Source organism: Bubalus kerabau, chromosome 14 (assembly GCF_029407905.1).
Source record: "Bubalus kerabau isolate K-KA32 ecotype Philippines breed swamp buffalo chromosome 14, PCC_UOA_SB_1v2, whole genome shotgun sequence".
NCBI classification, from domain to species: domain Eukaryota; kingdom Metazoa; phylum Chordata; class Mammalia; order Artiodactyla; family Bovidae; genus Bubalus; species Bubalus kerabau.
The window spans coordinates 71,654,499-71,680,675 of NC_073637.1; the positions used below are offsets into that span (position 1 = coordinate 71,654,499).

At 44.1% G+C, this 26,177-nt stretch overlaps 1 protein-coding gene and 1 long non-coding RNA gene across 4 annotated transcripts in view; one reads left to right on the forward strand and one right to left on the reverse strand.

The window, feature by feature from the left end:
- The window catches only part of LOC129627056 (uncharacterized), a 94,025-nt gene that overhangs the window by 60,085 nt on the left and 7,763 nt on the right, over positions 1-26,177 (reverse strand). Inside the window, exon 4 of the long non-coding RNA XR_008702401.1 lies at positions 12,909-13,128. This is a non-coding gene — a long non-coding RNA (uncharacterized LOC129627056). The remainder of the gene's footprint in view (positions 1-12,908; positions 13,129-26,177) is intronic.
- TP53INP1 (tumor protein p53 inducible nuclear protein 1) lies at positions 9,890-25,800 on the forward strand. Of its 3 annotated transcripts, XM_055546637.1 has the most exons (5): positions 9,890-10,047; positions 16,234-16,492; positions 17,077-17,437; positions 19,876-19,913; positions 20,981-21,120. In XM_055546637.1, the coding sequence occupies exons 2-4, from the start codon at positions 16,381-16,383 to the stop codon at positions 19,895-19,897; spliced, it is 495 nt and encodes a 164-aa protein (XP_055402612.1). In that variant the 5' UTR covers positions 9,890-10,047; positions 16,234-16,380; the 3' UTR covers positions 19,898-19,913; positions 20,981-21,120. The 3 variants fall into 3 exon arrangements, with proteins under 3 accessions (XP_055402612.1, XP_055402609.1, XP_055402611.1); XM_055546634.1 differs by lacking the exon at positions 19,876-19,913 and having other exon boundaries at positions 20,981-25,800; XM_055546636.1 differs by lacking the exons at positions 9,890-10,047; positions 19,876-19,913 and adding an exon at positions 12,135-12,257 and having other exon boundaries at positions 20,981-25,800.

The following is a 26,177-nucleotide window of genomic DNA, read 5'->3' on the forward strand; positions in this document are numbered from 1 at the left end:
CAGTGTCAGGAAGGAAGTGCTGACAACTCTGTGAATACAGTAAAAATCAGTGAATGTACAATTTAAATGAGGGGAATTTATAACAGTTGAACTGTATCTCAATAAAGCAGTTAAAAAAAAAAAAAAAGAATGAAGTGTTTTCACTCAGAGACCCCGTGACATAGAGGCTGTGAGCAGTGTAGACTGTGTGTCCATGCGTCAGTTAACTTTGTACAAAATGTGAAGCCAAGGTTTATTTACTGATTGATTTGTTTAACATCTGGGCTCCAACACACACATGCTGTGATAAGAGAGCTTGTAAAAGCAAAATCACAAAGCCACGCGTTCCTTGGGCTTGTGAAAGAGGGTAGCAATCTGCATGTGAAAAGGTGATGATGTAACTGGCTGAAACTGGTGGTGACCTGAAGCCCAGTTCAGTTCAAATAAATAGGCCAGTTCTGGGTCACAGATTCCAAATATTCAACCACGGTGGAACTGGACTTTCTGGGGGTGTTTCAGCTCATTGATCAGTCGGACAGAGCCTCACCTACTTCTCCTCCTTCCCCTTCTGTGGACCCGGCCAACCCCTGAGTGCAGGGCTAGTAGGCAGCTGGGGCAGCTGTAAGTCCAGGCATGATTGTGTTTACTCCATTGTGATCCTCTGCTCCTTTCCTGGGGAATTCCTACAGTTATTGCTGGTATTGAAAAGTAGCTGGTGAGACCATGAGTCTCTGGGTCGAGTGCAAGCCCCACCACTCACAAGTTAGTGATCTGGGTAAGTCATTTCACACCTCTTGATCACATCCCCTCTCAGAGCTTTGAGGACTTTGTACTGACCCCCTCTCTCCCTCACAGTGGTCTCAGCTTCTCTGTCGTGCCTTTCTCACCAGCAGTACCAGTGGCTGGAACTTCTCCCAGGGCAAAAATCCAAAATAAAGACGAAACCTCCCTGTCTCCCCTGTCACCTCCAGTGCAGCCCTTTGCTCCCCTTCACAGCAAAATTCCTGAAAAGGAATTGCTCAGTGATAAGTGCCCCCTTGCCCTGAAATCCATATGTTGAAGCCATAAACCCTAGCACCTCAGAATGTGACTACATTCCTAAAACGGCCTTTCCAGAGGTGATTAAGTTAAACGGAGGCAGTCTGAGTGGGCCTCCGTCCAAAATGACTGGTGTCCTCACCAGAAGAGAATATTAGGACACACACAGAGGGAAGGCCACCACCTGCAAGTCAGGGTGAGAGGCCCCAGGAAAAAAATCAACCCTGCCTGCCTACACCTTGATCCTGGACTTCCAAGTCTCAAGAACTGTGAGGAAATAAATATCTAGTGTTTAAGCCACCCAGTGTGTGGCACTTTGTCATGAGCCCTAGCAAATTAATACACGTAGACCTTTTGCCTCTGCTTCCTCCTCTCCTAGTCTCTCTCGGGATTTTCCCTTCTCTTGTTAACCTTTTCCAGTCACTATTCTGTAGCCACCAACCAATCCGCCAGACCTGCTCACCCAGCGTTACCGCTGGCCGCCATCTTGCTGGATCCACATTGCCATCCTCATCAGAATAGGCTTCTCTGCAGTTTCTTTCCTTCCGAAGGCATTTTCAGCCCTCGGATTCCAGGTTATTTCACTCAAGTTTTCATTCACCCCATTGGCTGCTCCTTCTCAGTCTTCTGGGCTGAATATTCCTTCTTTCTGTCTTCTAAAAGTCAGAGCCCCTGGCCAGGCCTCAGCCCTCTTCTCTGCCTATAATCTTTCCTTCAGTCATTCCATTCAGTTCTTTGGCTTGAAGAGTTAATAAAAAGCTGATAAGTCATACATTTGCAGTACAACCCCTACCTACCTGTTCCTTGAGCTCCAGGCTCAATATTCAATTGCCCGGAACATTTTCCCTGAATAGCCAAAGAGCATTTTGGACTCAAGATGTCTGAAACTCCAGACTTTAACTTCTCATCATATTTAGAATGAAACCCAGATTTATTATTCCTGCTTGCAAGTTTCCTCATTACCCTTTGGACAGCATCTTCTTCCAAAGCCCCTTCCCTCACCAAACTCCAGCACTTTGCTGGCCCTCTATGCACACTGGGGTGGCCTTTACGCTTAGTGTTTCTTCTGCCTCTACTCCGAGTACTGCTTAGAGCCTCACAAGGCCTATTTGGTCCTTTGCATCACTCAGGGCTTGACTCAAAATTCACCTTCTTCAGAGGCTTTTTTCGACCTGTTGTCTCAGTATCACTCTCCTGAAGGTTGCAGGACTCAGTACACTCAGGTTACACTAATAACATTTTAATAAGCTCCTACTATAGTGCTGAGAATTACATTAAATGCTTTATATTCATGATCTCATTTACTTTTCAGAACCACCTAATGAGACATTCTTATCATCCTTACTTTGCAGGTGAGGAAACCGAGGCTAAGAGAAGTGAAACCCAAGGTCATATGGTTTGCACTAAGGTCTGATTCCAGAACTGGAGCTCTTAACCATGAAGCTCAGCTGCTTCTCACTTTAAGCACTATTCCTGATTATGGACAATATGGCTTCCAGGAGTTTACTTTCCAGGATTAATTAGTTTCCACTGCACTTGTGTTTGAGCTGGTAAAGTAACTCTGCTGTATCAGTGTTTGCTAGGGAGGCGCTTATTTTCCAAACTCTGGTTTTAAACAATCAGATAATATAAAATGCAGGTTTCATGGGGACAAATTCAAACATGGGTCCAGACCACGTCTGTGGTTCTTGCTTATAGACTTATTAAAGAAGATAAGGGTATTTTCCTCATCTTTGCTGTTTGGAGGTAGGCTCAAGTTCTCAGAAGCTATTAACACTTTTAAACTTAAGTATTTTTTCTCTTAAAAACATCCTATTTCCACAATGTGATTAGAAATAAAACCTTTAAAATAAAATTCTTAGATAATGGTCAGTGTGCTGGTGAGAACAAACATTTGTCAAATATCTACATGTCCCAAGCATTTTTTGCTTTCACTGTCTCTCTAAGTAGGTATTATTTCACATCTTTTACAATTAAGGAAACTGAGGCACCAGAAGATAAATGATCCACTATAGCACAGGAACTCTGCAATTTCCTGTCCCTTCCTTCTTTACCAGATAGTACATGCTGCAAAATGGTTTTGCTTTCCCAACATGATACTGAATTGACTCCCTGAAACCATTGTTCTTAGGGCTCTGAAATTTAGTCCCAGGACATAATGATAATCACAAAAGCCACTTCTCAGGGACCTATATGCCCTTGTGGCCAAAACCCAAAGACTAACAGAGGAATTTCAAGATCTGGGCCTGTCCTCTTGAACTCTTGGACTTAGGGGTCTGCTCAGGTAACTGTCAGATACCAGGTCCTGCCAAAATCTCAGTGACACTGTTCGGTACGAGAGCAGCGCTATTCCATGAGCACGAGGACTCTTGTGCTTCCGACCTTTGCACTGGCTCTCCTGGCTGCCTGGGCTGCCTCTTCATCTCGTGTCCTTCTGTCCTCAGAGAATTCCATCTGATCATCCTACCTCCCCACCAGTTCAGTTCAGTCACTCAGTCGTGTCTGACTCTGCGACTCCATGGACTGCAGCACCCCAAGCCTCCCGGTCCATCACCAACTTCTGGAGTTTACTCAGACTCATGTCCATTGAGTCAATGATGCCATCCAACCATCTCATCCTCTGTCGTTCCCTTCTCCTCCCACCTTCAATCTTTCCCAGCATCAGTGTCTTTTCCAATGAGTTAGTTCTTCGCATCAGGTGACCAAAGGATTGGAGTTTCAGCTTCAGCATCAGTCCCTCCAATGAATATTCAGGACTGATTTCCTTTAGGATTGACTGGTTGGATCTCCTTGCAGTCCAAAGGACTCTCAAGAGTCTTATCCAACACCACAGTTCAAAAGCATCAAGTCTTCGGTGCTCAGCTTTCTTTATGGTCCAACTTTTACAACCATACATGACTACTGGAAAAACCATAGCTTTGATTATACCAACCTTTGTTGGAAAATAATGTCTCTGCTTTTTAATAAGCTGTCTAGATTGGTCATAACTTTTCTTCCAAGGAGTAAGCATCTTTTAATTTCATGGCTGCAGCCACCATCTGCCCCAAAAAATAAAGTCTGCCACTGTTTCCACTGTTTGCCCATCTATTTCCCATGAAGTGATTGGACCAGATGCCATGATCTTAGTTTTCTGAATGTTATGCTTTAAGCCAACTTTTTCACTCTCCTCTTTCATCAAGAGGCTCTTTAGTTCTCCTTTGGTTTCTGCCAAAAGGGTGGTGTCATCTGCATATCTGACTTTATTGATATTTCTCCTAGCAATATTTATTCCAGCTTGTGCTTCATCCAGCCCAGCATTTCGCATGATGTACTCTGCATATAAGTGAAATAAGCAGGGTGACAATATACAGCCTTGACTTACTCCTTTTCCGAGTTGGGACCAGTCAACCAGACATTTGTTCCATGTTCAGTTCTAACTGTGGCTTCTTGACCTGCATAAAGCTTTCTCAGGAGAAAGGTAAGGTGGTTTGCTAGTCCCATCTCTTCAAGAATTTTCCACAGTTTGTTGTGATCCACAGAGTCAAAGGCTTTGGCATAGTCAATAAAGCAAAAGAGGATGTTTTCCTGGAACTCTCTTGCTTTTTCGATGATCCATTGGATATTGGCAATTTGATCTCTGGTTCCTCTGCCTTTTCTAAAACCAGCTTGAACATCTGGAATTTCATGGTTCACATACTGCTGAAGCCTGGCTTGGGAATTTTGAGCATTACTTTTCTAGTGTGTGAGATGAGTGCAATTGTGCGGTAGTTTGAGCATTCTTTGGCATTGCCTCTCTTTGGGATTGGAATGAAAACTGACCTTTTCCAGTCCTGTGGCCACTGCTGAGTTTTCCAAATTTGCTGGCATATTGAGTGAAGCACTTTCACAGCATCATCTTTCCATAGCTCAACTGGAATTCCATCACCTCTACTAGCTTTGTTCATAGTGATGCTTCCTAAGGCCCACCTGACTTTGCATTCCAGGATGTCTGGCTTTAGGTGAGTGATCACACCATCATGATTATCTGGGTCATGAAGATCTTTTTTGTATAGTTCTTCTGTGTATTCTTGCCACCTCTTCTTAATATCTTCTGCTTCTGTTAGGTCCATACCATTTCTGTCCTTTATTGTGCCCATCTTTGCATGAAAAGTTCCCTTGGTATCTCTAATCTTCTTGAAGAGATCTCTAGTCTTTCCCATTCTGCTGTTTTCCTCTATTTCTTTGCATTGATCACTGAGGAAGGCTTTCTTATCTCTCCTTGCTCTTCTTTGGAACTCTGCATTCAAATGGATATATCTTTCCTTTTCTCCTTTGCCTTTTGCTTCTCTTCTTTTCATGGCTGTTTGTAAGGCCTTACAAACACCTTCCCACCAACCTCTGTCTAATCCTGTATCCAGCTTTGTCTTTCTTCACAGCACCCATTACATTCCACACTTATCTCCTCCACTAGAGGGTAGCTTCCTCAGGGCTGAGACTGTTTTGTTCACTGCGGTTATCTCCAGTGCTCAGCATAGAGTAGGTGCTCATTAAATAATTACTTAATGAATGAATGGAGGCTGTAAACACAGCAGGCCTGAAGGAATGAGTGGGTGACGTTCAGTCTTTACAGGCTATTCTATTCATATCCTCCTTCTGTCTGAGCTTCAAAGGGAGAGACAGGACGACTCCTACCAGAGGAGTAAACAGGGAAAGAGGTCCCCAAAGAATAGAAATCAAAAACCCTCCTGCCTCTGATTTCATGACCAAAGCCTTGAAAAACCTGAACACAAATTAACCTTGCAGAATGTAATGGATATTTAAGGTAGTTAATTCCAGCAAAAAGAATAACCCAGTAAACAAGTTTTCCTTAAATAGGCAGACTGGCAGGCAGCATGCAGCTTACATAAGGAGAAATCACATTGTCTATGTCACCCCCTTGGAGAAAGGCGGCAAGACACGTTCTGCTCAAGCTGTCCCCATAACCGAGTGATTCATGGTTACAGATCCCACCTGGAGCTGCCTCTGGCACATGCAGGCTGTTGGGCAATGACCCAGAAGAAGCCGTGAGAGTGAAGAGGTAGCTTCCGCAGCAGGAGCAACAAAAGACCTTTGCTCACACTCCTCAGATAACAGCTGCCGTAGTACTGGGACAGGTCATGTCTGCCCCTCCAGGGTGGGGGGCGGGTGTTGTCTTCAGCTTCATGGTGTGTGTGCTGTGGATAGAGGGCTACTCTAGATCATGGATCTCCGTCACATCCACGGAGGGACGACTCTTTGCTCTGCTGTAAGGATACATTTTAACATAATTTTAAATAATTGGACACTTTTCGTACATTCACCTAGAAACCAAAAAGTCTTTAAAGTGGGGACTTTACAGCAACTGGAGGAAGCACACTAGGTTGGGGGACCGTCGTCCGTCACTCACAATCCACCCCATGCCACCACGGCTCTTGGGGGCTCTGTTCCTCAAACACTGGCTGTCGAACAAGATGGCCCCACCTTCCTTCTCCCTCCTAGAGCCTCAGCCAGAACACAGACCCTTTTAAGGATTTTATTTCTAATCATCATTCATTTAAAAAAACTAATCTGCTGGAGTAACAGAGGTTCCAGAGTCCTGAAAAGCTAGTACACAATGGCTCTAGTATCATTCCTGACTTCTTCCTGAGATAACTGGCAGCGCAGTTGCCTGACTTTTTTTTTTCTTTTCCAGAAAGTGGAGTTCACCAAACCTCTTGCTTCCTTCTGTTCCAGGCTTTCTGGAGAGCAAGACAGACCCTTTCTTTCTTTCTCTTATGACAACAGATTTCACCGTGATTGTTTTCCCAAAATGCACAAACAACAAACAAATCTTCTGTCTTTCCGAGATACTTGACATCAAGCTGGATGGATAGTAGCCTAGCAGACACTGTGTTGATGGACAGATTGAAAATTACCTGGGCAGATTTTACTTTGTGAGTCTCCTCAGTAAAGACTGAATGACTTGTTGCTTTGTTGTTCGAGGTTGCCCTGAGCAGCCACCCTACGGGGTTCCCCATCTGCAGCTTGGTAGGAAACAACATTCTTTAGCAGCCTTGACGCAACTGGCAGGGTAATGGCCATAGCCTGCCTTTGTTAACAGGAGGCAGGGGCATTAGCTGTATTGTTTCTGAAGTTGGCAGAAATGTGGCCCTGCCCTGTGGTCCTTCAAAACAAAACTTGAGGTTGAATCTCTTTTGTTGGGGTAGATAAGGCAGTGCATTGAGCTCCATGGAAAACAGACAGGAGGGCTCTGACAGATGGGGAAAGGGTCACCCCCGCAGCAGGGGGTCAGCTTGGAAGTGGGTACTATGGCAACCCACTGAGAATCATCCTGTGAATTAAAGGAAGGTTGGATTCACTGGGTCTGCCCAGGCAGGGAACCTGGCTGGGTCTTTGTCAGCCAACAGACAAGAGGCTGGTTTGCAGCTGTGTGATTTGACAGTTTGGTTGTGTTCAGACAGCTCTGTGCTGTGGAGGCAACATTACTCTGAGTCTCACTGCGAGTGTGTATGTAAACCAGTGGCTCACCAAGGAGGGAGGCAATGGGAGCCACCCGTTCAGGCAACAAGCAGTGGATCTGTGTGTGTGTGTGAGTGGAGAGAACTTAAAAACAATAATAAAACTGATGAAAATTCTGTTTGCTTTTTATTATTTTCATGCTCTAACAGTTCCAAACAAGGTGCAGTGATAAAATACTCCTCCCTCATTGGGGCAGACTTCTCCTATGTTTCCTCCTCCCACCCTTGGTATAACACTGGGATAAACAAGCACCAGGTGGGACGATTATAAATCAGCAAAAGAGTAAACAGAAAGCAAATGACTCCTGAGATAAGATTAAAAAAAAAAAAAGAATTATCCCCCAAACTCTGCCTTGTGGAGTCTACAGAAGATTGATCTGTATGCTAGGGGACTTTCTCTTGTTTAGCTTTGTCTTGGTTATCTATTGCTGCTTTTAAAACTACCCCAACATTTAATGCCTTAGAACAACAAGCATTTATTTGCTCATGATTCTACAGTTTCGGCAGGGCTCAGTGAGGATGGCTCATCTTTGTTCCATGTGGTGTCTGCTGGCCTTGGACCTTCCTAGAGTGGTTTTTCACTCACAAGTCTGGTACCTCAGCTGAGACAGGTTGAACTAGGGGCCAGTCAGTCATCTCTCTCTTTCCAGGTGGCCCCTCCACATAGCTTAGACTCCCTCACAGCATGGTGGGTTCTCCTTAAGTGGTGGCTGGTGTTCCACAGAATGCAAAGCAGAAGCCATCGGGCTTTAACGTCTGGTCTTGGAAGACCTCGAACACTATTTTTGCCACATTCTATAGGTCATAGCAGTCACAGGGCCGGCCCCAATTCAAACAGAAGAAAAAGTAGACTTCATGATGGAGACACCGTTGTGACCATCTTTGGAATCAGTATCTACCTCAGGTCATTTTCTCTGTCGTAACAAGGTATTGTATGCTTCCACATTTTGCCTTTAATGATGATAAATCTTATCATACTGGAAAAAGGTAAGTCTTGCTGTGACCTTTTAAGAAATCAGACTCTTAGAATTATCATCACACCTGGGTTCTGAATGACAAGACAGTCTCTTGGTAAATTCCTAAGAAGAAACAAGATTTGGGGGCATGTAATATTAGCAATGATAATCAAGAGAAAATATGAGGATGAGCTTGATTTGCCAAAATCCAAGTTAATGCCTTGCTCTATCTTCTGAGAAAAAAGTCAAGTGGCCCCTGAATTTTGGTTATTACTCCTGGGTGTCAGACCATCCCCCGTCTTTTACACCCTTTAAAACTAGTACTGCTGGAAACAGACTGGCCACAGGATACCCCTGAGGGTCAGGAGGCCAGAGCCTTTCAGATCCTTAATGTATGACACACCTGTTCAGGGTCTCTATACAAATTTCACCCTGGGTCAGGGAACTGCATCTCAGTCCAAACAAAAGGCACGTGAGGGTGGAGATACGTCGAAATGACTACTTTGCCTTTGCCAGACAGTGTGAATCCGTCTATACCCATACAGAGCTTTGGTTTGGAAAATATTTTCAAGCCCCCTGTTTTACATTCCTCTCACTATAAATAACTGGGTGAGCAGGTAGGCCTCTGGTAAACGCCCACGGTTTTGTGCTGTGTAAACAACAGAACAGAGCCTGGACGGGGCCCTGTCTTCTTCCTCCGGGTTCTCCTGTCTTCTGGAGCCGAGAACCTACAGGCTCCTGGCGTCTCTGCCTTCAACGTCTGGTCTCATGGCCTCTTCTGCCTCGCCGGCTTGCATCCCGAGCCAGTAGACTAGGTCAGTCAGCTCCCAGGGTCAGTGACCACAGCAAGGTGGGCGCCTGGCTCCTGGTCTTAAACAAGCAGGTTGGGTGGGCGGCACGCCTGTACTCACGGGGCCCAGCCCTTCCTTCCCACGCCGGCCAAGACGTGAAGTGGGCCTGCCTCACCGTCTTGGGCTTCCATCACTCGCGAGGCCCTTAGCTTTCCTCTCACATCAACTGTGTCCCTGTGTGCCCCCAGACGCTCGGCCAAAGGGACAGCTGGGGTCAGGGTTCTTCCTTTCGGCGTCCAGGTCTGCTTGGTCCTCACCCTCCGGGGCGGGTTTTCGCGTTGGTTCGCCCCCGGCCCAGCCCCCAGGACCCCCCGCCTTCCGCGGGCCCCTCTCTCCCCACTGGGCGCCCGGGCGTTGTTGCCCGGGCTTGTTTCTAGCTCCGGAGCGTCGCCCGGCCCGGCGCCAGGTCACGTGCGTTAGTGACAGCCTCTCGCAGGGTGGCCCCGGGGCCCGCGCGCCGCTGATTGGTGGGGCCGGGCCTGGCCCCGCCCCAGGGCGGGGCGTCCGAGCGGGCGGGCCCGACGGGCGGGCGCAGCGGCGGATCAGCTGTTCCGAGGCTGCACAACAACAAAAGGAGCGGGACGCGCCGGCGGCGGACAGCGGCGCGGCCTCAGGAGGGCTGGAGCGGGCCCGCGCCCCGCCGTCCGGGAGCCGCAGCTACCTCAGCCGCCCGCGCGCGGGTCCCCGCCGGCTGCCTTCGCCGCCCGTCCGGCCGCGGGTCGGGCCCACGTAAGTGCGGGCGGGACCGGCGTCCAGGGCCGTTCGCTCCGGGTCGCCCTTCTGGCCGCGGTCGGTGCGCCGCCCACCCCGGTCTCCACTCGCACCCGCGGGCCGGCTGCCCACCGCCTCGGCGGCCCCGGGGGTGCGCGCGGGCGCGGGGCGGCGGTTGGGTGTTTGGTTTCTGCCTCCCCCCACCCCGAGCGCGGCCTGTTTTCCCGGGGCCGCCGCGGGACCGACCTTCTTTTCTCTCTCCTCCTCACTCCGCCTCCTGCCCTCCGCCGTTGGGCTGGGGCTGCCCGCCCGGGACTGGGCGTCGGGGGCCCCGGGCCCCGGAGGGGCGAGCGCGGCGGCCGCCGCCGCTCCGGGGCGCAACTTCCAGGGCTCGCGGCTGCTCGGCCCCCCCTCCCCGCGCGCGGCGGCTCCGCTACCCCGCGACCGGCTTTCGCCCGCCCGTCGGTGGCAGGTTCCTTGACTCTTGCTTTGATCTTACCTATCAATGGTGGAGGTTGCACCTGTGGTAGGCACTTTATCTCCCATCGTAGTTAAAATCCTCATCATTTTGATCACGCACGCTCATTGGGTGCTTAGCGTGGGCCACAGACTCGGTGAGGATTTTACGTGCATTAACTCGATTCCCACAATAATCCTGTGAAGTTAGGCTGTATTACAGATAGGAAACCTGAGGGCCCAGAGATATGGACTTAACTTAAGACCACACAGCCAGGTAGAAGGAAATGGTGTTTTAAGTTGAAGATGAGTTTTCTGTAGGGATTCCTTGTGTGTGTGTGTGTTTTAAATTGTATTTCCTAATTACATCTGCTCATTGTCTCCTGTGTTAATTCCAATTTCGAGGAGATTAAGGAGGAGGGCCTCTCCCCCTTTGCGTCATTGAGACAAGAACCCTTTCTGAGAGTAGTTTTGAGAAAGGGTGGAAAGTGTCCCCAGGGGTTGTTGAACAGAGGTAATAATGAGGAGCCCCAAGATCTGGAAATCACTTGCTTGGTAACTGAAATATCTTTTTCACTGCAGATGCAAAAAGCACTAGGAAGCTTTTGCTTTTAACTGGCAGCATAATTTTTGAAGGTTCCAGCCTGGAACCAGGACCTTGCTAATTTCTATGACTAAGGTCTGGTTTGTTTTTGTATCTTTATCTTTTGTTCTTTTCTGTGAATGCTTCATCAATTGCTCATAGTTCTCTTGGGAATGGTCCCACTTTCAAACTTCAGGGTTAACAGGCTGTGAATTACCATTTATTGCTGTCTTTGTTCACTGTCATTCAAGGCTTCGGAGCCAACCTGGTGGATCCTGGGGAGAATAACCTCCTTGTAGCTGGTTGAGTAGGCTGGATAGAGTGGAACAAGCGAAGACAACTTTCTTGGCTTGGTTTTTCTACAGTTTAAAATTGATGTAAAATTACTTGAATCAGCACGTTTATTCTTCTAAACTAGTGAGAGAGGGTGGGATAAAGAGATCATTTTGAGCTGCTTTTTGATGATGATGTGTTAGTTTGGCCACCTGATATTTCGAAACTATCCAAGAAGCCACAACTGTACACATAGTTAGGAGTTAAATCATCAAAGTTGTGGTGTGTTTTTTTTTTTTTTTTAATTTAAAATGTTTTTGGAGCCGCCTACTGGCAGCCAAAACCAACTGAAAAGTGCAGTTCTCCAAAATTCATAGAGCCAGAGTTGAGGCTGGAAGGAGCCTGAGACATCCCGTGCTGGGGGTGGGGGGCAAGGGCACAAGGTCCTGGAACCAGAGAGACTTCCGTTCCAACGTGGGCCCCACCCCTGAACAGCTCTGTCACTTTTGAGCAAGTTACTTAATTTCTGAGCCTCAGTTTCCTTATTAATCAAATGGGACAAATAAGTGCCTCAAATCTGTCACATACAATAAACATTGAGTAAACCACAGCTCTGATGACTATAGGAACATTTTGCCAATAAAGACACTCAGACCCAAAGATGCTAAGTGACTTGCTCACAGTCATACACCTGGTTTGAAGTGCATTTGTGGTTTATATTTACTGGGTGCCTGCTGTGTGCCTGCTTCTAAGTGATACACACTTATTCCTCATGTTCGCCCTATCGCCCCATTTTAGGGATGAGAAAACCAAGGCACTGAGAAGTTACTGTATATCCTAAATACACACAAGTTCTGAGGAGCAAAGTCAAGATTTCAAACCGAGCAGGCTAACTCCAGGGCCACATGGCCTCAAGGTTGGTTGCCTGTCTCAAAAATTAGAAAATAAATCATACCGACAAACTCTTCCCAGCCCAGTAACTCCTTTTCTAAGTTCTCAAGCTAGAATGCTTTACCCTGTGAGTATTAAACTCAGCCACCTTTCTCTGCTCACAGAGCATTTCTACTCATGTCATATGAAAAATATTGATAATAAAATGTTAAGTAACAAAGCAGGATACAAAGTTCTGTGTGCATTGGCCTACAATTTTGATAAAAAAGAAACTGTCAGTAGAAGAAAATGCACGATGTACTAACAATGATTGCAATAAAGTACAGAATAACAGTTTCCTTATTTATTTTCTAAACTTTCTGTAATGTGGTTTAGTTCATTTTATAATGAAGGGAGGGAATGGAGGTATTTAGAGCCAAGTGGAAGAGGCTACAGCTGCCTCCGTGAAGTGCTGGGGCACAGACACTTCATTTCTTTTCTCCATCAGGTGAGACAGCCAGGCTGGCAGGTGCGGGGACACAGCAGCACCTCCTGCCTTGCCTTCATCCCTCTGCCTCTTGGCTAAATTCCAGAGCTGTATTTGTAAATTTGTCCTCTTAGGACACTTGCTTTCTCTGGAATTTTCACCTTAGTTTTATCTTTGTCCTAGACTTGTGAATATCAAAAAGTCTGTTACCTGCTGAGGAGTACAGTCTGAAGTTCTGCTTTGCCTTTAGCTGCACAGGACCAGCCCCAAGGAGAGCCTCCATCCTTGGGCCGAAGCCAAGATGAAGAGCAGCAGTGACCTTGTAGGGACAGTCTGGTCAGTGGGAAGATAGGCCATCAAGACATTAGAGCAGCAGTGTCCAATATGCAGTGTGGGCTCCGTATGGAGGTTTGGATTTTTAAGTAGCCATCTTAAATAAGGAAAAAGAAACAGGTGAAATTAATTTTGTTAATATATCTTATTTAACCTACTATATCCCAAATTAAATAAGATTTAAAATTTTCCCAGGGAATTCCCTAACGGTCCAGTGGTTAAGACTCTGAGCTTCCACTGCAGAGAGCGTGGGTTCGATCCCTGGTTGGGGATCTAAGATCCCTCAGATCCCACATGCTGTGTGATACGGCCAAAGAATTTTTTGTTTAGTTTTTCGGTCTAATTGCATTTCAAATAATCGTTCACCTGATGTTCCCAGAGGCCACCTCCCTGAACAGTGTCAGTGTACTGGGGTCTCTCCAGCAGCTCCTTGTCCTCCGTGACAGCTACAGAAAGTGGGGCCGAAGGAACTTGGCAAAGTCAGACCAGCCTCACCCAAGAGGCTTGACTCGTGCGGTCCTGGGGGACGCTCCTCCAGAGACGCCCTTCCCGCGGCAGAGCCGCGTGCACTCCAAGCCTAGGATGGCTTGCATGTTACGGAAGAGGGGGCAGTTTGGAACCTGCAGCTGCCCAAGCACAGTGGCCCTGGCATGATTGCTGCCTTGCAGCTGCCACTTAACTGGCCTGGGCCTCAGTGACCACATGTGGCACCACAGTTGGGGGATAGGGGCATATTCATGATGAGCTAGGGTTCCCGTGGGGTGTTCCCTCCCCACCTAGCAGCTCTCACTGGTGCAGGGCCTGAGTCCAGTCGGGCACTCTGGAGAATTCATCCAACTAGGTCAGCAGACCCAGAACTGTACTTGGGGCCAATAATTTAAGAGAAATGGGGGAAAGATTAAAAGTATCCTTTCTCCCGTCTAGCTCATATGCTCAAAACTTTTACGTACACAGCAGCCCTGGGATAGCTCATCTTTTGGGATAATCAAGTCTAGCCAACTACACAGCCCACTGCTCTTGTAAATTCTCTTACATGCAGCATAAAGTTCACTTTGCATTCTCATCCTCGAGCTCCAGGCTACGTGATTGGCCATACTGCTTTCCAGAAGGGTTTTAGGAAGACTGGTTATGCAAGTGACACTTCCTGTTTACCCGTTTTTCATAATTAATGGCTGAGGATGACAGATTGTGACCACAGAAGTATTCAAATGTCATTTATTTAAACACATATTTGTAGTACTACACGAGTAGTAGCCTGCCAAACAGTTGTAGCAGTCCAGTGCACACATAAGGAATTGAACCAGGAGTCTCATCACCAACAGATGTGAACCACATCATTTATAGCTAAGGATGATTGTTTTGAAAATGAAACATCCAGAGTCTGAAGTTAGGGATTCAGGGCTGAAGCTCCCTGGGTGATCTCCACTCTTATGGTTCTTATGGTTCCTGTCACCCCCTTTGTGTTGGTAACTCCCAGATCTGTGCCCTCAGCAGACACCATGCTCTTGGACTGCAGAACCCTAGATTCAGCTCCTGCAGACATCCCAGGACTCGCCAGCCTCCCCAGTTCCTCGTGTCCAGAGCACATGGCCTACACCTCTGCTGTGTTCCTCTTCCACTGAACCTACCAATCCTCCCCCCAGCATCCCGCCGTTGGCCAGGCCCAAACCTAGGGCATCCTTGACTTTTTCCCTCCCCTTCACTCCTGGTGCACAATGCCCTGCAGGATCCAGTCCCCACGTACCCCCTAAGCCTGCTGTCAAGACTGTCCACCTAGATCTTGAGCCATATGGAAGCCACATTCTCACTCATCTGCACGTTTCCACAGCATTGTTTCTACTTCGTCCATTCTTGAGCTTCTCAACCATTCACGATTAAGGTCATGATTGCATGTGTCCTGTGACCCCTGTCTGTGGATTTGAGGAACCCCCAGTACTTCTCCTCACGTGACACTCATCACACTGGGTTGGTGGGCTTGCTGTGGGAGGGCCTTGTCTGCTGCTATCTCTCCTGCCCTGAGCACTAGGCCTGATGCATAATAGGTGCTCAGCAAATACTTGCAGAATAGTTGACACTGAGAACTCTGTCCCAAGTGCCTTGCTAAGTAGGTTGCCTGCACTATCTCACTGGACAAGAGTAGGATCAGGGAAGCCATCTAGGAGGTGGTGATTGGCAAAGTCAGACCAGTTGGCTTCGAGTAGAGTGAGAGTGGTGGAGAGAAGTAGGTGGATTCCAGCCATGTGTGCGGCTAGAGTCCACAGGATGTGCTGCCAGTTTGGGTGAGGGGTGCGGGGGTGTGGATGAAAGGGAGTTTAGGATGAGGGCTAAGCATTTGGCCTGAGTAACTGCTGCCTCTCCTTCCTGAGAAGGGGGGCGACGGGCAGCGAGCCTGAGTATGTTTGTAGGGAAAATGAAAGATCTTGCAATTTGTTAGGTTTGGTCTGCCCATCAGGTAACCAGGCAGAAATGCGTATATAAATCTGGACCTCTGGAATAAGATCAGGCGAGGCTGGAGTTCCTCATTAGAACTCACCCGAACTCCATGGGGTAGAATCCTTGGAGTAGTGTGACTTCCTCACGCTGGTAGGACACAAGCCACCTTTGAACCCAGCCACAGTGGTGCTTTTCGGTTCTGGTTGCTGGGCCACCTGAGTTCTCTACAGTGTGACTTTTTCCATGCCAACTGTAGGAATGGTTTTGAAGGTCAAAGTGTGCTGTAGTTAGAGATTTTAATGGAATTAGGTGTGCTTACAATCATACACAAGAATAGAACAGGAGAGAAAGGGGGCCAGGGAAAGAGGAGGGCTTGGCGTGGTAGTGGACACGCACCCAGGAGGAGTGCCGGGATCAGTTGTCAGCTTCTGACCAGTTGACCATGAAAACCTAGCTTTCACTCTACTTACAGAAAAGTAGTGTTTCAGTTGAAATATGTTACCCAGGGATATACTTTTATATCCCTTATTATAAAAGCACAGAAGTGAAAAAAGAACTAACCCCTTCCATTGCGCATTTTGAGAGATTTACAGGTTGCGTTTGAGAACTCGATTAATGTTTGTAAAAAAGAGATTCTGCATTCTTGTGTTTGAAAGAAGGGAAGAGCCAAGCTGCAGGCTAAGGCCTGTGCTTTTCTGTAGGTGTGAGATGTACACGTTACATAAACACGTGCTGATTTGAAATAGCATTTTTTCCTGTTTTATTTTAGGGATGATGACTCTTCCTGCTTCTCACCTAAGTTGAATAAGCACCTTGTGCACTTTAGTCCTGTCAGCGGCATCAGGCTGACCGAAGACAGGTTTTGGAAATCTCAGCTACAAAGACATCCAGCCAAAGTCTCAATCTTGCCTTAACAATGTTCCAGAGATTGAATAAAATGTTTGTGGGTGAAGTCAACACTTCTTCAAACCAAGAACCAGAATTTAGTGAGAAAGAAGATGATGAGTGGATTCTCGTTGACTTCATAGGTAAGGGTATTCTTAGCCGTTAATCGTCACAGCAAAAGTGGAAACTCTTTTATCGAGTTTTTGCATAAGTAAACCAATAACTCTGAAGGTTTTTAAGCCTTAAAAGTAAATAAACAAGAATTTGTCTAAAAAAATTGCAGGAAGCATTCTGTGCCAGATGATCAGGTCAGTGACACTGAGGTCAGCCTCTCCAGTATGGCAGCTCTTATACCCTGATCCAGCCAGAGGCACTTTATAGGAAACCCCCATCCTCTACCAGCAGTAACCCATTTGGTGCATTATGTGTTTACTCAGCGAAATAGAGACCAACCTTAAAAACTGTTCTGCCAAACCAACATAATCCATCGCATACAATGATACACACCGCCCCCTAACACACGCACACACGTGCATACTAGGTGCTCAGAAATTATTTTATGATCATTGTGAGTGAATATGAATGGTTTTGTGTCTGATCTAAATAAAGGGAGGACTGTGAGCATCAGCTAACAGCATCATCTCTTCTTTTTCTGTGCTCTGATGTGATCTCAATGTGTTACTCATACCCCGCGGGACTTCAACAACGTGTGTGGACTGCCATCTAGACACTTGCACGGGTTTCTCAGCAGCAGAGGATGAAGAGGAAGAAGACATCAGTGAAGAGTCACCTCCCGAGCGCCCTTCAGTCTTTTCCTGTCTCCCTGCATCTCTCGAGTGCTTGGCTGACACGAGTGACTCCTGCTTCCTCCAGTTTGAGTCCTGTCCAATGGAGGAGAGCTGGTTTATCACCCCTCCCCCATGTTTTACTGCAGGTGGATTAACCACTATCAAGGTGGAGACCAGTCCTATGGAAAACCTTCTCATTGAACACCCCAGCATGTCCGTCTATGCTGTGCATGAGCCCTGCCCCAGCCTCAGTGAGGCCCACTGTGGGACTGAGGAATTTCATAACCCAGGCAGTCCCAGGTACGTTACTGTCTCCACAGACATTTGTGAAAGTATGTGCCTAGTGTATAAGGCGGGTGATGGTATGAAAAGATGAACTCATTTGAGATTTTCAAAAAAATTAGTTCTAGCATGGCCCCAGTTATGTAATGGAGAGCTGTCTCATTTGTGATATTCTGCTACTGAATGTAAAGAAAAGACTGGCATTTCTGCTAAGTATCTTAGAATATAACTCTGGCACTTTATAGGCTGGATTATTTGGGGTATCAAATTTGACAGGAATGGTATATCTTAAAATCTCACAATCTTCAAAGTAGTCCTAACTAAGTCACATCAGTTGGTGCTTAGCCTTGAAAACCCGAGGAATCTGAAGCATGAGGTAAATAAAACGGCAGATTTAGCAAAGCATTTTTCTCAGAGAGTTCTTTTCTGCCTTGCAGAGGGAAGCTTTCATATCCAAATACTGTTTTGTGGTTATATGGGTGTCCCAAGTGGTCTGAAAGGCTCTGCTTGGATGGCAGATGGGTTGAGCTTCTGAAACAGTTCAGGGAGAGTGTCTAGTCAGTAATCCGTTCCAAAACAAACTCACAAGTCTGTGGCCTTTATCCAGGGACTATATTCAAGATTGTTCCCACCCACTAAAACAAAGCCCGTGGCTGCGTTCAGTGGCTCAAAGTCCAGCTGGTCTGTGATGCACGTTGGTGGGAGGTCCCCTCTGGTATTAAGGTATTTGTAGGATACTGGCACTGACTTAATTCCCTTCATACCTGTCAAGGGGACAGGTGACCTGGATTTTGGAGCCGCCCACAGTGTTCCTATGGTTCAGTGAGGTCACCCAGAGGGCCGCTTTTTCAGTGTCCAGGCTCTGACTTGACTAACCAGGCCACTGTATGCGTATGTCCTTCCATTTCCTGTTTGCCAACTATAAACAAAGCCCAGGCAGCTCATTAATCTGATAACTTTACCAGAGTTTGCTGCACTTTCAACTCTCAATAATGTAGATGTTCTTGAATGAAGATAAACATACACTTGTACCAGACTGAAAAACATTTGCTTATATAGTTACCCACACTTTGTATTAAGTTGGATCTTTGATGGGAAATGTTACTTTGGCACTTTATTCCATATTATAAATTTATCAAGAGGTTAATGTTTCAGGCATTCCAACAGAAATTTAAAATACAATTTTTTGAGATGGTTTAATTAATTTCTTTAATTGTTTAAGTTGATTCAAATTAATTTCTTCAGTTCTTTTTTTTTTTTTTAATTTCTTCAGTTCTTAGAAATTCTTCTAACCTTATTTTGATCTCATCTCTGAGGAGTTCTACTCGAGAATTTAGTGTGATTAATGCCACTTTAAATTACTAGCATTTGTATATTTACGTTTTCAATATTTAAAGTATGTGTATTTACATATGTATATTTAGCAGCTTCATAGACAACAGAAGCAGTCCGTATGCACTGCAGAAAATTAGAAAGGGCAAAAAGTTTTAAATTTTAAATGACGTTTTTCTCACTACTGAGAGATGAATACCGTCAAGACTCCAGGGCATATCCTTCCAGGTGGTATTTTCTGGATGTGCCCATGCATGGATCTCTAACACCATTTTAAACCCAAATGGGATCAAGCTATAGGTGCTGTTCTAGAATTTGCTTCCTTAGGCAGTGTGCTCTACCTTTTTTTTTTTCCCCAGTAAAATTTTACTTTGTGAACTATATAGACCATACTGAGATTTGCCCAGTAAAGCCCAGAATACTTCATCTAGTTTGTTCAAACCAGGATCCAGTTCAGGACCTTGCATTGAACCTGGTTAAGTGTTTGTAGTTTTGATGCAGTGAGAATGTTCATTTTTTATATCTTGTTTGTCACTGTATATTGTTACATGTTTTGATATAACACTTAGGTAGTTAATTATAAATAAAGGATCAAGTGGACATACCTAATTTTATATGAATTCTTTCTGAACATAAGAAAGTACTGTAAATTATTACAGTTTTATAATAACTAAAAAATTTTAACGTCTTTATATTTGGATTTTAAATTTTTATAAGAAAGACCCAGTAAATCAAGATAGAAATCAGATGTCACCAAAATTAGGAAGACGGCTATGTAGTAAATATCTGTATTTTCTGAGCAAGAAATAAATTGTATGCTTTTTGAAAGTTAAGATTGTTTCCATCCTGTATATCCTTGGAGAGATTACCATAAAGCACATAGAAGTAAGGTGCTTAACAATTAAAGAAGGCTTCAGAGTATGTACTTCATTGCATTTTAGCCTTTATAAAATATTGTATGTGAAGGTTTATATGCTATCATAATGTTAAGTAATACATGTTCCTTTAATGACCCATAGTAACCCAGTTTTAATAAAGAAAAGTTGACCACATCCTAATAGTAAAATTAAATAGCATTTTCAACTTTACTAGTGATTTAATAGTTCACCATTTAACATTTGTAGGGCCAGGAAAAGCTGCTTATAAGACTCATTGGCACAGAGTAAGTATATTTCATTTGAGACTGTGTGATATGTGTTATCAGTCTGAGCAGGAAGGCAAAGGACTCAAGGCACCCAGCTTTTAAAAACCTCTGTCTTTGTTTTAACTGCTTTCTGTTAGTTTCTTAATGTGACCAGCTTTAATTCTACTATTTAATAAAAATAATATATTAAAAATATAACTGTGTTTTCCTCTAGCAGTTGTAGGCAGAATATATAACTGCCTTCCTGTGTAAAATAACCCTTAAAAATCTAAAAGTTCTTCATTACGTGTTAATGTAGTTTAGAACTATCTGATTAGCTTTTAATATAGAAAATAGTAATTACATGGTTTGTAGCCATATATTAAGATTATGTGTTCTCCAAGGGTCTTTATAACATTGCTCTGCAAATGCCATTCCAAAGTGTACCTGTTGTGATATAAATTTAAAACTTAAGAGTTATGTTTTGTAATAAGCAGATATCTTACCAAGACAAATTTATTTTTAGATGAGTAGAATTTCCTTATGCATGTTTCTATTAAATTCAGACTTAAAGCTTGTTTTCTAGAACATTTTGCTTATAGACACAGAGTCTGTGAAGCTGCTGTTGGCACAGGGCCTCATAACCAGACCTTGGAGTGGGGCTTTCGTTACACTCTTGGTTGAGTCAGTTAATATTTGTGACCTTAACCTCTCTGAGCCTGAGTTTTCTGATTAGTAAAATTTAGGAATTAAAATAGTTTTCTTTTAAGGTTATAGTGACAATCACACTACATGTATAAATGTGTTTGGTATGTAACTGAAATTCACTCAAAGTGTAAAGCATTTTTTTAAAACCTACAGTTCACTTAATTTACCACCTCTGGGTGGATTCTATCACATATTTTAATTGAAAGTTGGCTGCTTCTTTCTACCATTATCAGTCAGTGTGGTCACAAAATAAAAACTTGGCTGACAGCCATGGGACACTGAGCTCTCATTCAGCCATAAACAAGTGAGTGTGGCAAACTGAGTTGCCAAGTAGCTGTTTCAGTTTCGTCGATAACACACTATGTCACGTAATGCATGCCCGATCTTTTCTGTTTCAGAGTGGAAGCCGAGAATGAAATGGGGCAGCACATTCATTGCTATGTTGCAGCTCTCGCTGCTCATACAGCTTTTCTGGAACAACCCAAGAGCTTTCGCCCTTCCCAGTGGATTAAAGAACACAGTGAAAGACAGTCTCTGAACAGAAATAGCCTTCGTCGCCAAAATCTTACCAGAGATTGCCACTCTCGGCAAGTCAAACACAGCGGCTGGGCTGTCCATCAGCCCTGCCCACGTCAGTACAATTACTAAGAATCTGAAGCGTGTTCGGTTAGTTTCTCAGAGTTTGTGCATATGTGTGGGCATGTGCATGTATGGACGGTGAAGATGCTGTCTCTTTACAGCCAACAGATGACCAATCACATAGTTTTATTGGTGTGTTTAGACACTATCTTGAAAACCAGAGTTATATGCTGGGTATCACGTAATGCCTTGCTCTTAACATTTGCTTTTTTTGTAAAAATTTTTTCAGAATATTTTTGGAAACATATCAATACAGTTAGTGTTTGGGAAGGTCTTTAAAGTTATTAAGATGTACATGAATTAGCAATTTAAAGACGTTTCTTCCCAAGTACGAGAATAGGCATCTTTCAATTTCATTTTATTTGGTATTAATCAGTCTTTTGAGTAAGCAGAAATTTATTCTCAGGGTCAGCCATACACTTTATTGACCAGTACTTGATAATCTTTTCTGTATATAATGAATACATTTTTACACACTAACATGAGCATTAACAGGTGATGTGGTTGCCACAGATAAAATGGAATTATGGCTGAACTTTCTTTTGGAAGAAAACTTGATATATTTCTGTGTGTATGGGGTTTTTATTTCCCAGATTAGCCATGCAGTTCATTTTGGAATTCAGGTACATTCAGTGTTGGTGAACAGTGCACTCACTAATTCCGATGCGACTGTGTAACGTGGTACAGACTTTACGGCATCGTGGGACAACAGTACCCGGCTCACGTGCAGAGGGATTCGATCCGACCTATGAAATTGTATTTGGGGAAATGTGTATCTGTAAGTAACCCATTGGTCCACTGTTTGGATTCTTTCCTGCCAGCTCTGCCTACTCGCCACCTCACATCAGCTGTAAATTCAGAAGTACGTGTCCTGTACTCTAGTGGCTTCCTATTCGTATCTGCCCAGGGGAAAAGAGAGAGGCTTTGTATTTCTGATACAGTGATAGATCCTCTGCTGTGGAGCCTGTTCCGCCAGCTGGCAAGCAACGGTGAAGGGGATTCCTGGTGACGTCTATTCATAGCATCTAAATGAAGAGTGACAGGTTGAGTTTTTCCTTGAGTTTATATATATATTTTTAACTTGGGCTTCAGGCAAATTCCTTAACCACTTTGGCCTTTGGTACCTCCACCCAGGAGGGAGTAGTAACATGTACCTCCCTCCCAGTCGTGAGGACCGCGTACTGATTTGAAGTGGGGCTGTCCTGAACTGATCCTTGTGTGAAATTCCAAGGGCCTCTCTGCCGAGTCTAGTGAAGGGGAGGGCCGGGGTAGCTCTTTGGCCACAACTCCTCTTCAGAGTGTTGGTGCTCGTGAGGCCAGGGTACAGGGTTCGAGTCACACCGAGGCCAGTTAGCTCAACGAACGCAGAGAAAATCTATTTCTTTAGCTCTAGCCAGTCACTTTATTTTTTCACAGTTGTGATGGGTTTTGCTGAGCCATCTGCACTCTCACCAGTTTCCTCTGAAATTAAGTTAAACACATTTACAATCCAAAGCACATTCTACTGACAGAGCAATAATACTATCACCTTCATAATCAAATAGCTTATTTTTCCATTCTCCTCTGCAATCCTAATTGAGTACACGACTAGACAGTGTTGTCAAGGAAGAAGCAGCATATAGTTATGTGAAGTCCTGTTTTATTCAGTAACCCTGTAGCAGTTGGGTGCAGGGAACCATGGGAGACTCTGCAGTGAAGAGCTGCCTCTTTTCTGACCAGATTGGGATGTGTGGAGTCGGAAGAGGTCACATAACTTAGTTAGACGGGGGTGGTAGGTTGTTCCTCCACTACTGGCTGTGCTGAAGGGCAGGAATGTGTCTCCAGAACAAGGGTCTAGATCCCCTTCTCACCTTAGTCCCCTTCCATTTCGACTACCCCTTTATTTATTTGTTTTCCTCATTAGGGGCCAAGTCTGTTAAGTTTTGTCAAACTGAGCTAGAAGTTGTTTTGTTACTATTTGTGTTTACCAGCCTTGGGAGATAGCGTGTTCACGAAGGCATGTTTGTTTTATACCATGACTGTTAAAGGGCCGCATGTTGCTAACTTGAGCATAGGTGTAAGCCTCTGAATACATGGGGGTCTCTTTTTTTCACATACTAAATGTAAGCTGTTAGGACCTCATGAGCTTCAGAAGTTCAGCCATGAGAATTTGTTTGGCAGCATGAACAGATTTGTATATAAAACTGCAGTGGTCTTTTTTTAACTATTATTTTTTCAGATTTCCTGATACCTTAAATACATTTACATCTCTATCAGTTACTGACTTTTCGTTTGCCTTATTCGAGCCAGGTTTTTTATGCTTTGTACCTGGAAAACAATTGACTTCGTCTTTTCAGTGTTTTTTCAGGGTAAGGCCTACCACGTATCTGTGATATCATACGGTGGTTTCTGCATCAGTGTCCAAGGCGTCTGTCTAAACTGGCCCATGTAAGAACTGAAGAATGTGGTCACCTAATGCAGTTCTTGGCCATCACGTGTGTGAGGGATCGACTGTGTGCAAGTTCACAAGACCAATAATAACAGAGTGCTATTGACCTGTTAAGTATTCTTTGAAACAGGGCTGAAATGCAGCTTATTATAAGTTAATTATTATTTTTGCTGTTGTAAATATAAATGGTTTACAATGTGCTTTAGTGCATATTTCTTAAAAATTCCAGCAGTGAGAAATAAAACCCCTTTGAATTTAGCACTCTGGTTCTAAACTGAAAAGTCTGGAATATGTGGTGCACACAGCAGTGCTTCATGAATGAGTTTCTTAGTTTTTATAATGCACCATGTTTCTCAAAGTTTGTGTTTTTCATTTTTAAAACATTTTATGATGTATATCTTACATTTTATTACTTTTCTTCCTCATAATAATTTGATTATCTACTGCACCATAAGTTGAAAATTAACCACCCATTATTTATCTTCTGTGGGAATTTATATGGTTGGGTTGGGGGGAGGGGAGGTGCAGAAGGTGCAGAGTGATTGGATTTATTACTTATTGTTCCAGGGAGCTTTTTTTAACATTGATTTCCTGTGCATTTTTTCCCAGTTCTGATGCAAACTGTTTCTGTTTACATACCTTCTCTGTTGTATCAGTACTTTGATTCTAGTGAGATGACAGTTTACTTAAAACTAGAGGGCCATTCAGCATTGCCTAATGTTTTTGCTTCTCAAATCTGTGTAGTACACTGGTTTGTAATCTTTGTGTCTTCATTGAACCTGAGTGTCTTTGCTATTTCTCTTCTTCCTCAAAGAAATATATTGTCTTATATACTCTTTTAAGAAAAAAGAGTAAAGAAGGGTATCTTTCTTCTCGTCTTCTGAGTTGGAAACAAAACAAAAAAAGGATTCTAGAAGATAGACATTTAAATTTAAATAGTTTAGTGGAAAAAGTTTAAGAGTTTCCAATTATTAATCTTTGTTTTTAGAATCAGTTAAGAGACTGCTCCTTGTACTGGAGATACTAGCATATGTTCGTTAATGTTACCTTAAAATTATCTTTATTCTATAAGTCCCGTACATACTGGTTAAATTCTTTAAGAGTTGGGCCACTATCATGGATGGTTTCACTGCCATCGGCCCTGTTGATGTATTATAAATGGCATTATCTACTTATTTTAATGTTTAAAGTTTTATATAAAACGCTTTATTTAGAAAACTTACATAATATAGTGGTGTCTGCCTTGCCATGTACCAATTTCACTTGAAATTTGACACCAATTGCAGTGGTCTGGGGTGGAGGAGGCAGTCCTGGAAAGCATACAGATAAGGATATCTTTTTCTGTCTGCAACAGTATCCTTTATGTGGGAGGAGAAGTTACTATTCCAAGAAAGGCAGCTTAAGTGGATAATGTTTTGTGTGTCACTGACAGTTTTTCTTAAAATATTTTTTTAAATTGTGTAATTGCTAAATGCCCAATTTTTCTCTGTATTTGCCTGAAGTTTTAGTATTTGTTTTCTAGGTTGACTTCTAAAAACCAAACCAGTGCTTGGGGAGGTTAGATGTGTCTGTTTCCAAGCTTGGTGTGTATGAGTGGTTTTGCTTGCTTTTTTGGTTGTGTTTTCCTCCAGAGGTTTGGCAATCTTAATCAGTAATGTGTGTATTATAATATTTTAAGTGGCTTTGGTGTTTTTTTTTTTTCTCCATCAAGTAAAATTGTGAACACATTTGCTTTTCAAGGGCAGGGCATCTGTTCTAGAGACTGAAGAGTATTGTAGGTTGTACTCTGCCTTCTTGATGTGTTTCTGGACAGTTTTTTTTTTTTTCCAACAACTTGAAAACTTAAAAGGGACATTTGGTTAGGGTATATACTGTACATCAATCTATGCATAAATGGCAGCTTGTTTTCTTGAGCCACTGTCTAAATTTTTTTTTCTGTTTTTATAGAAAATTTTTGTACTGATTGGTTCGTAGATGGTCAGTTTTATACACAGACTAAACAATACAGCACTTTGCCAAAAAATAATTGTAGCGTTGCTTAAACATTGCGCACCAACACCAGCTCTTTGTAATTGGGTTCAGTGGTGTATTTTGCACTACCTGGAGTTACGGTTTTTAATCTGTCAATAAATAAAATGTCCTTTACCTTCACATTTGTCAGATTCTTTTATCTTTATGGTCATTAGTCTTAAAAACTAGGTACAACTTACTTAATCAATCAATTCGGTCGCTCAGTCATGTCTGACTCTTTGCGACCCCATGGACTGCAGGACACCAGGCCTCCCTATCCATCACCAACTCCCGGAGTCCACCTAAACCCATGTCCATTGAGTCGGTGATGTCATCCAACCATCTCATCCTCTGTCGTCCCCTTCTCCTCCTGCCTTCAATCTTTCCTAGCATCAGGGTCTTTTCCAGTGAGTCAGCTCTTCGCATCAGGTGGCCAAAGTATTGGAATTTCAGCTTCAACGTCAGTCCTTCCAGTGAACACCCAGGACTGATCTCCTTTAGGATGGACTGCTTGGATC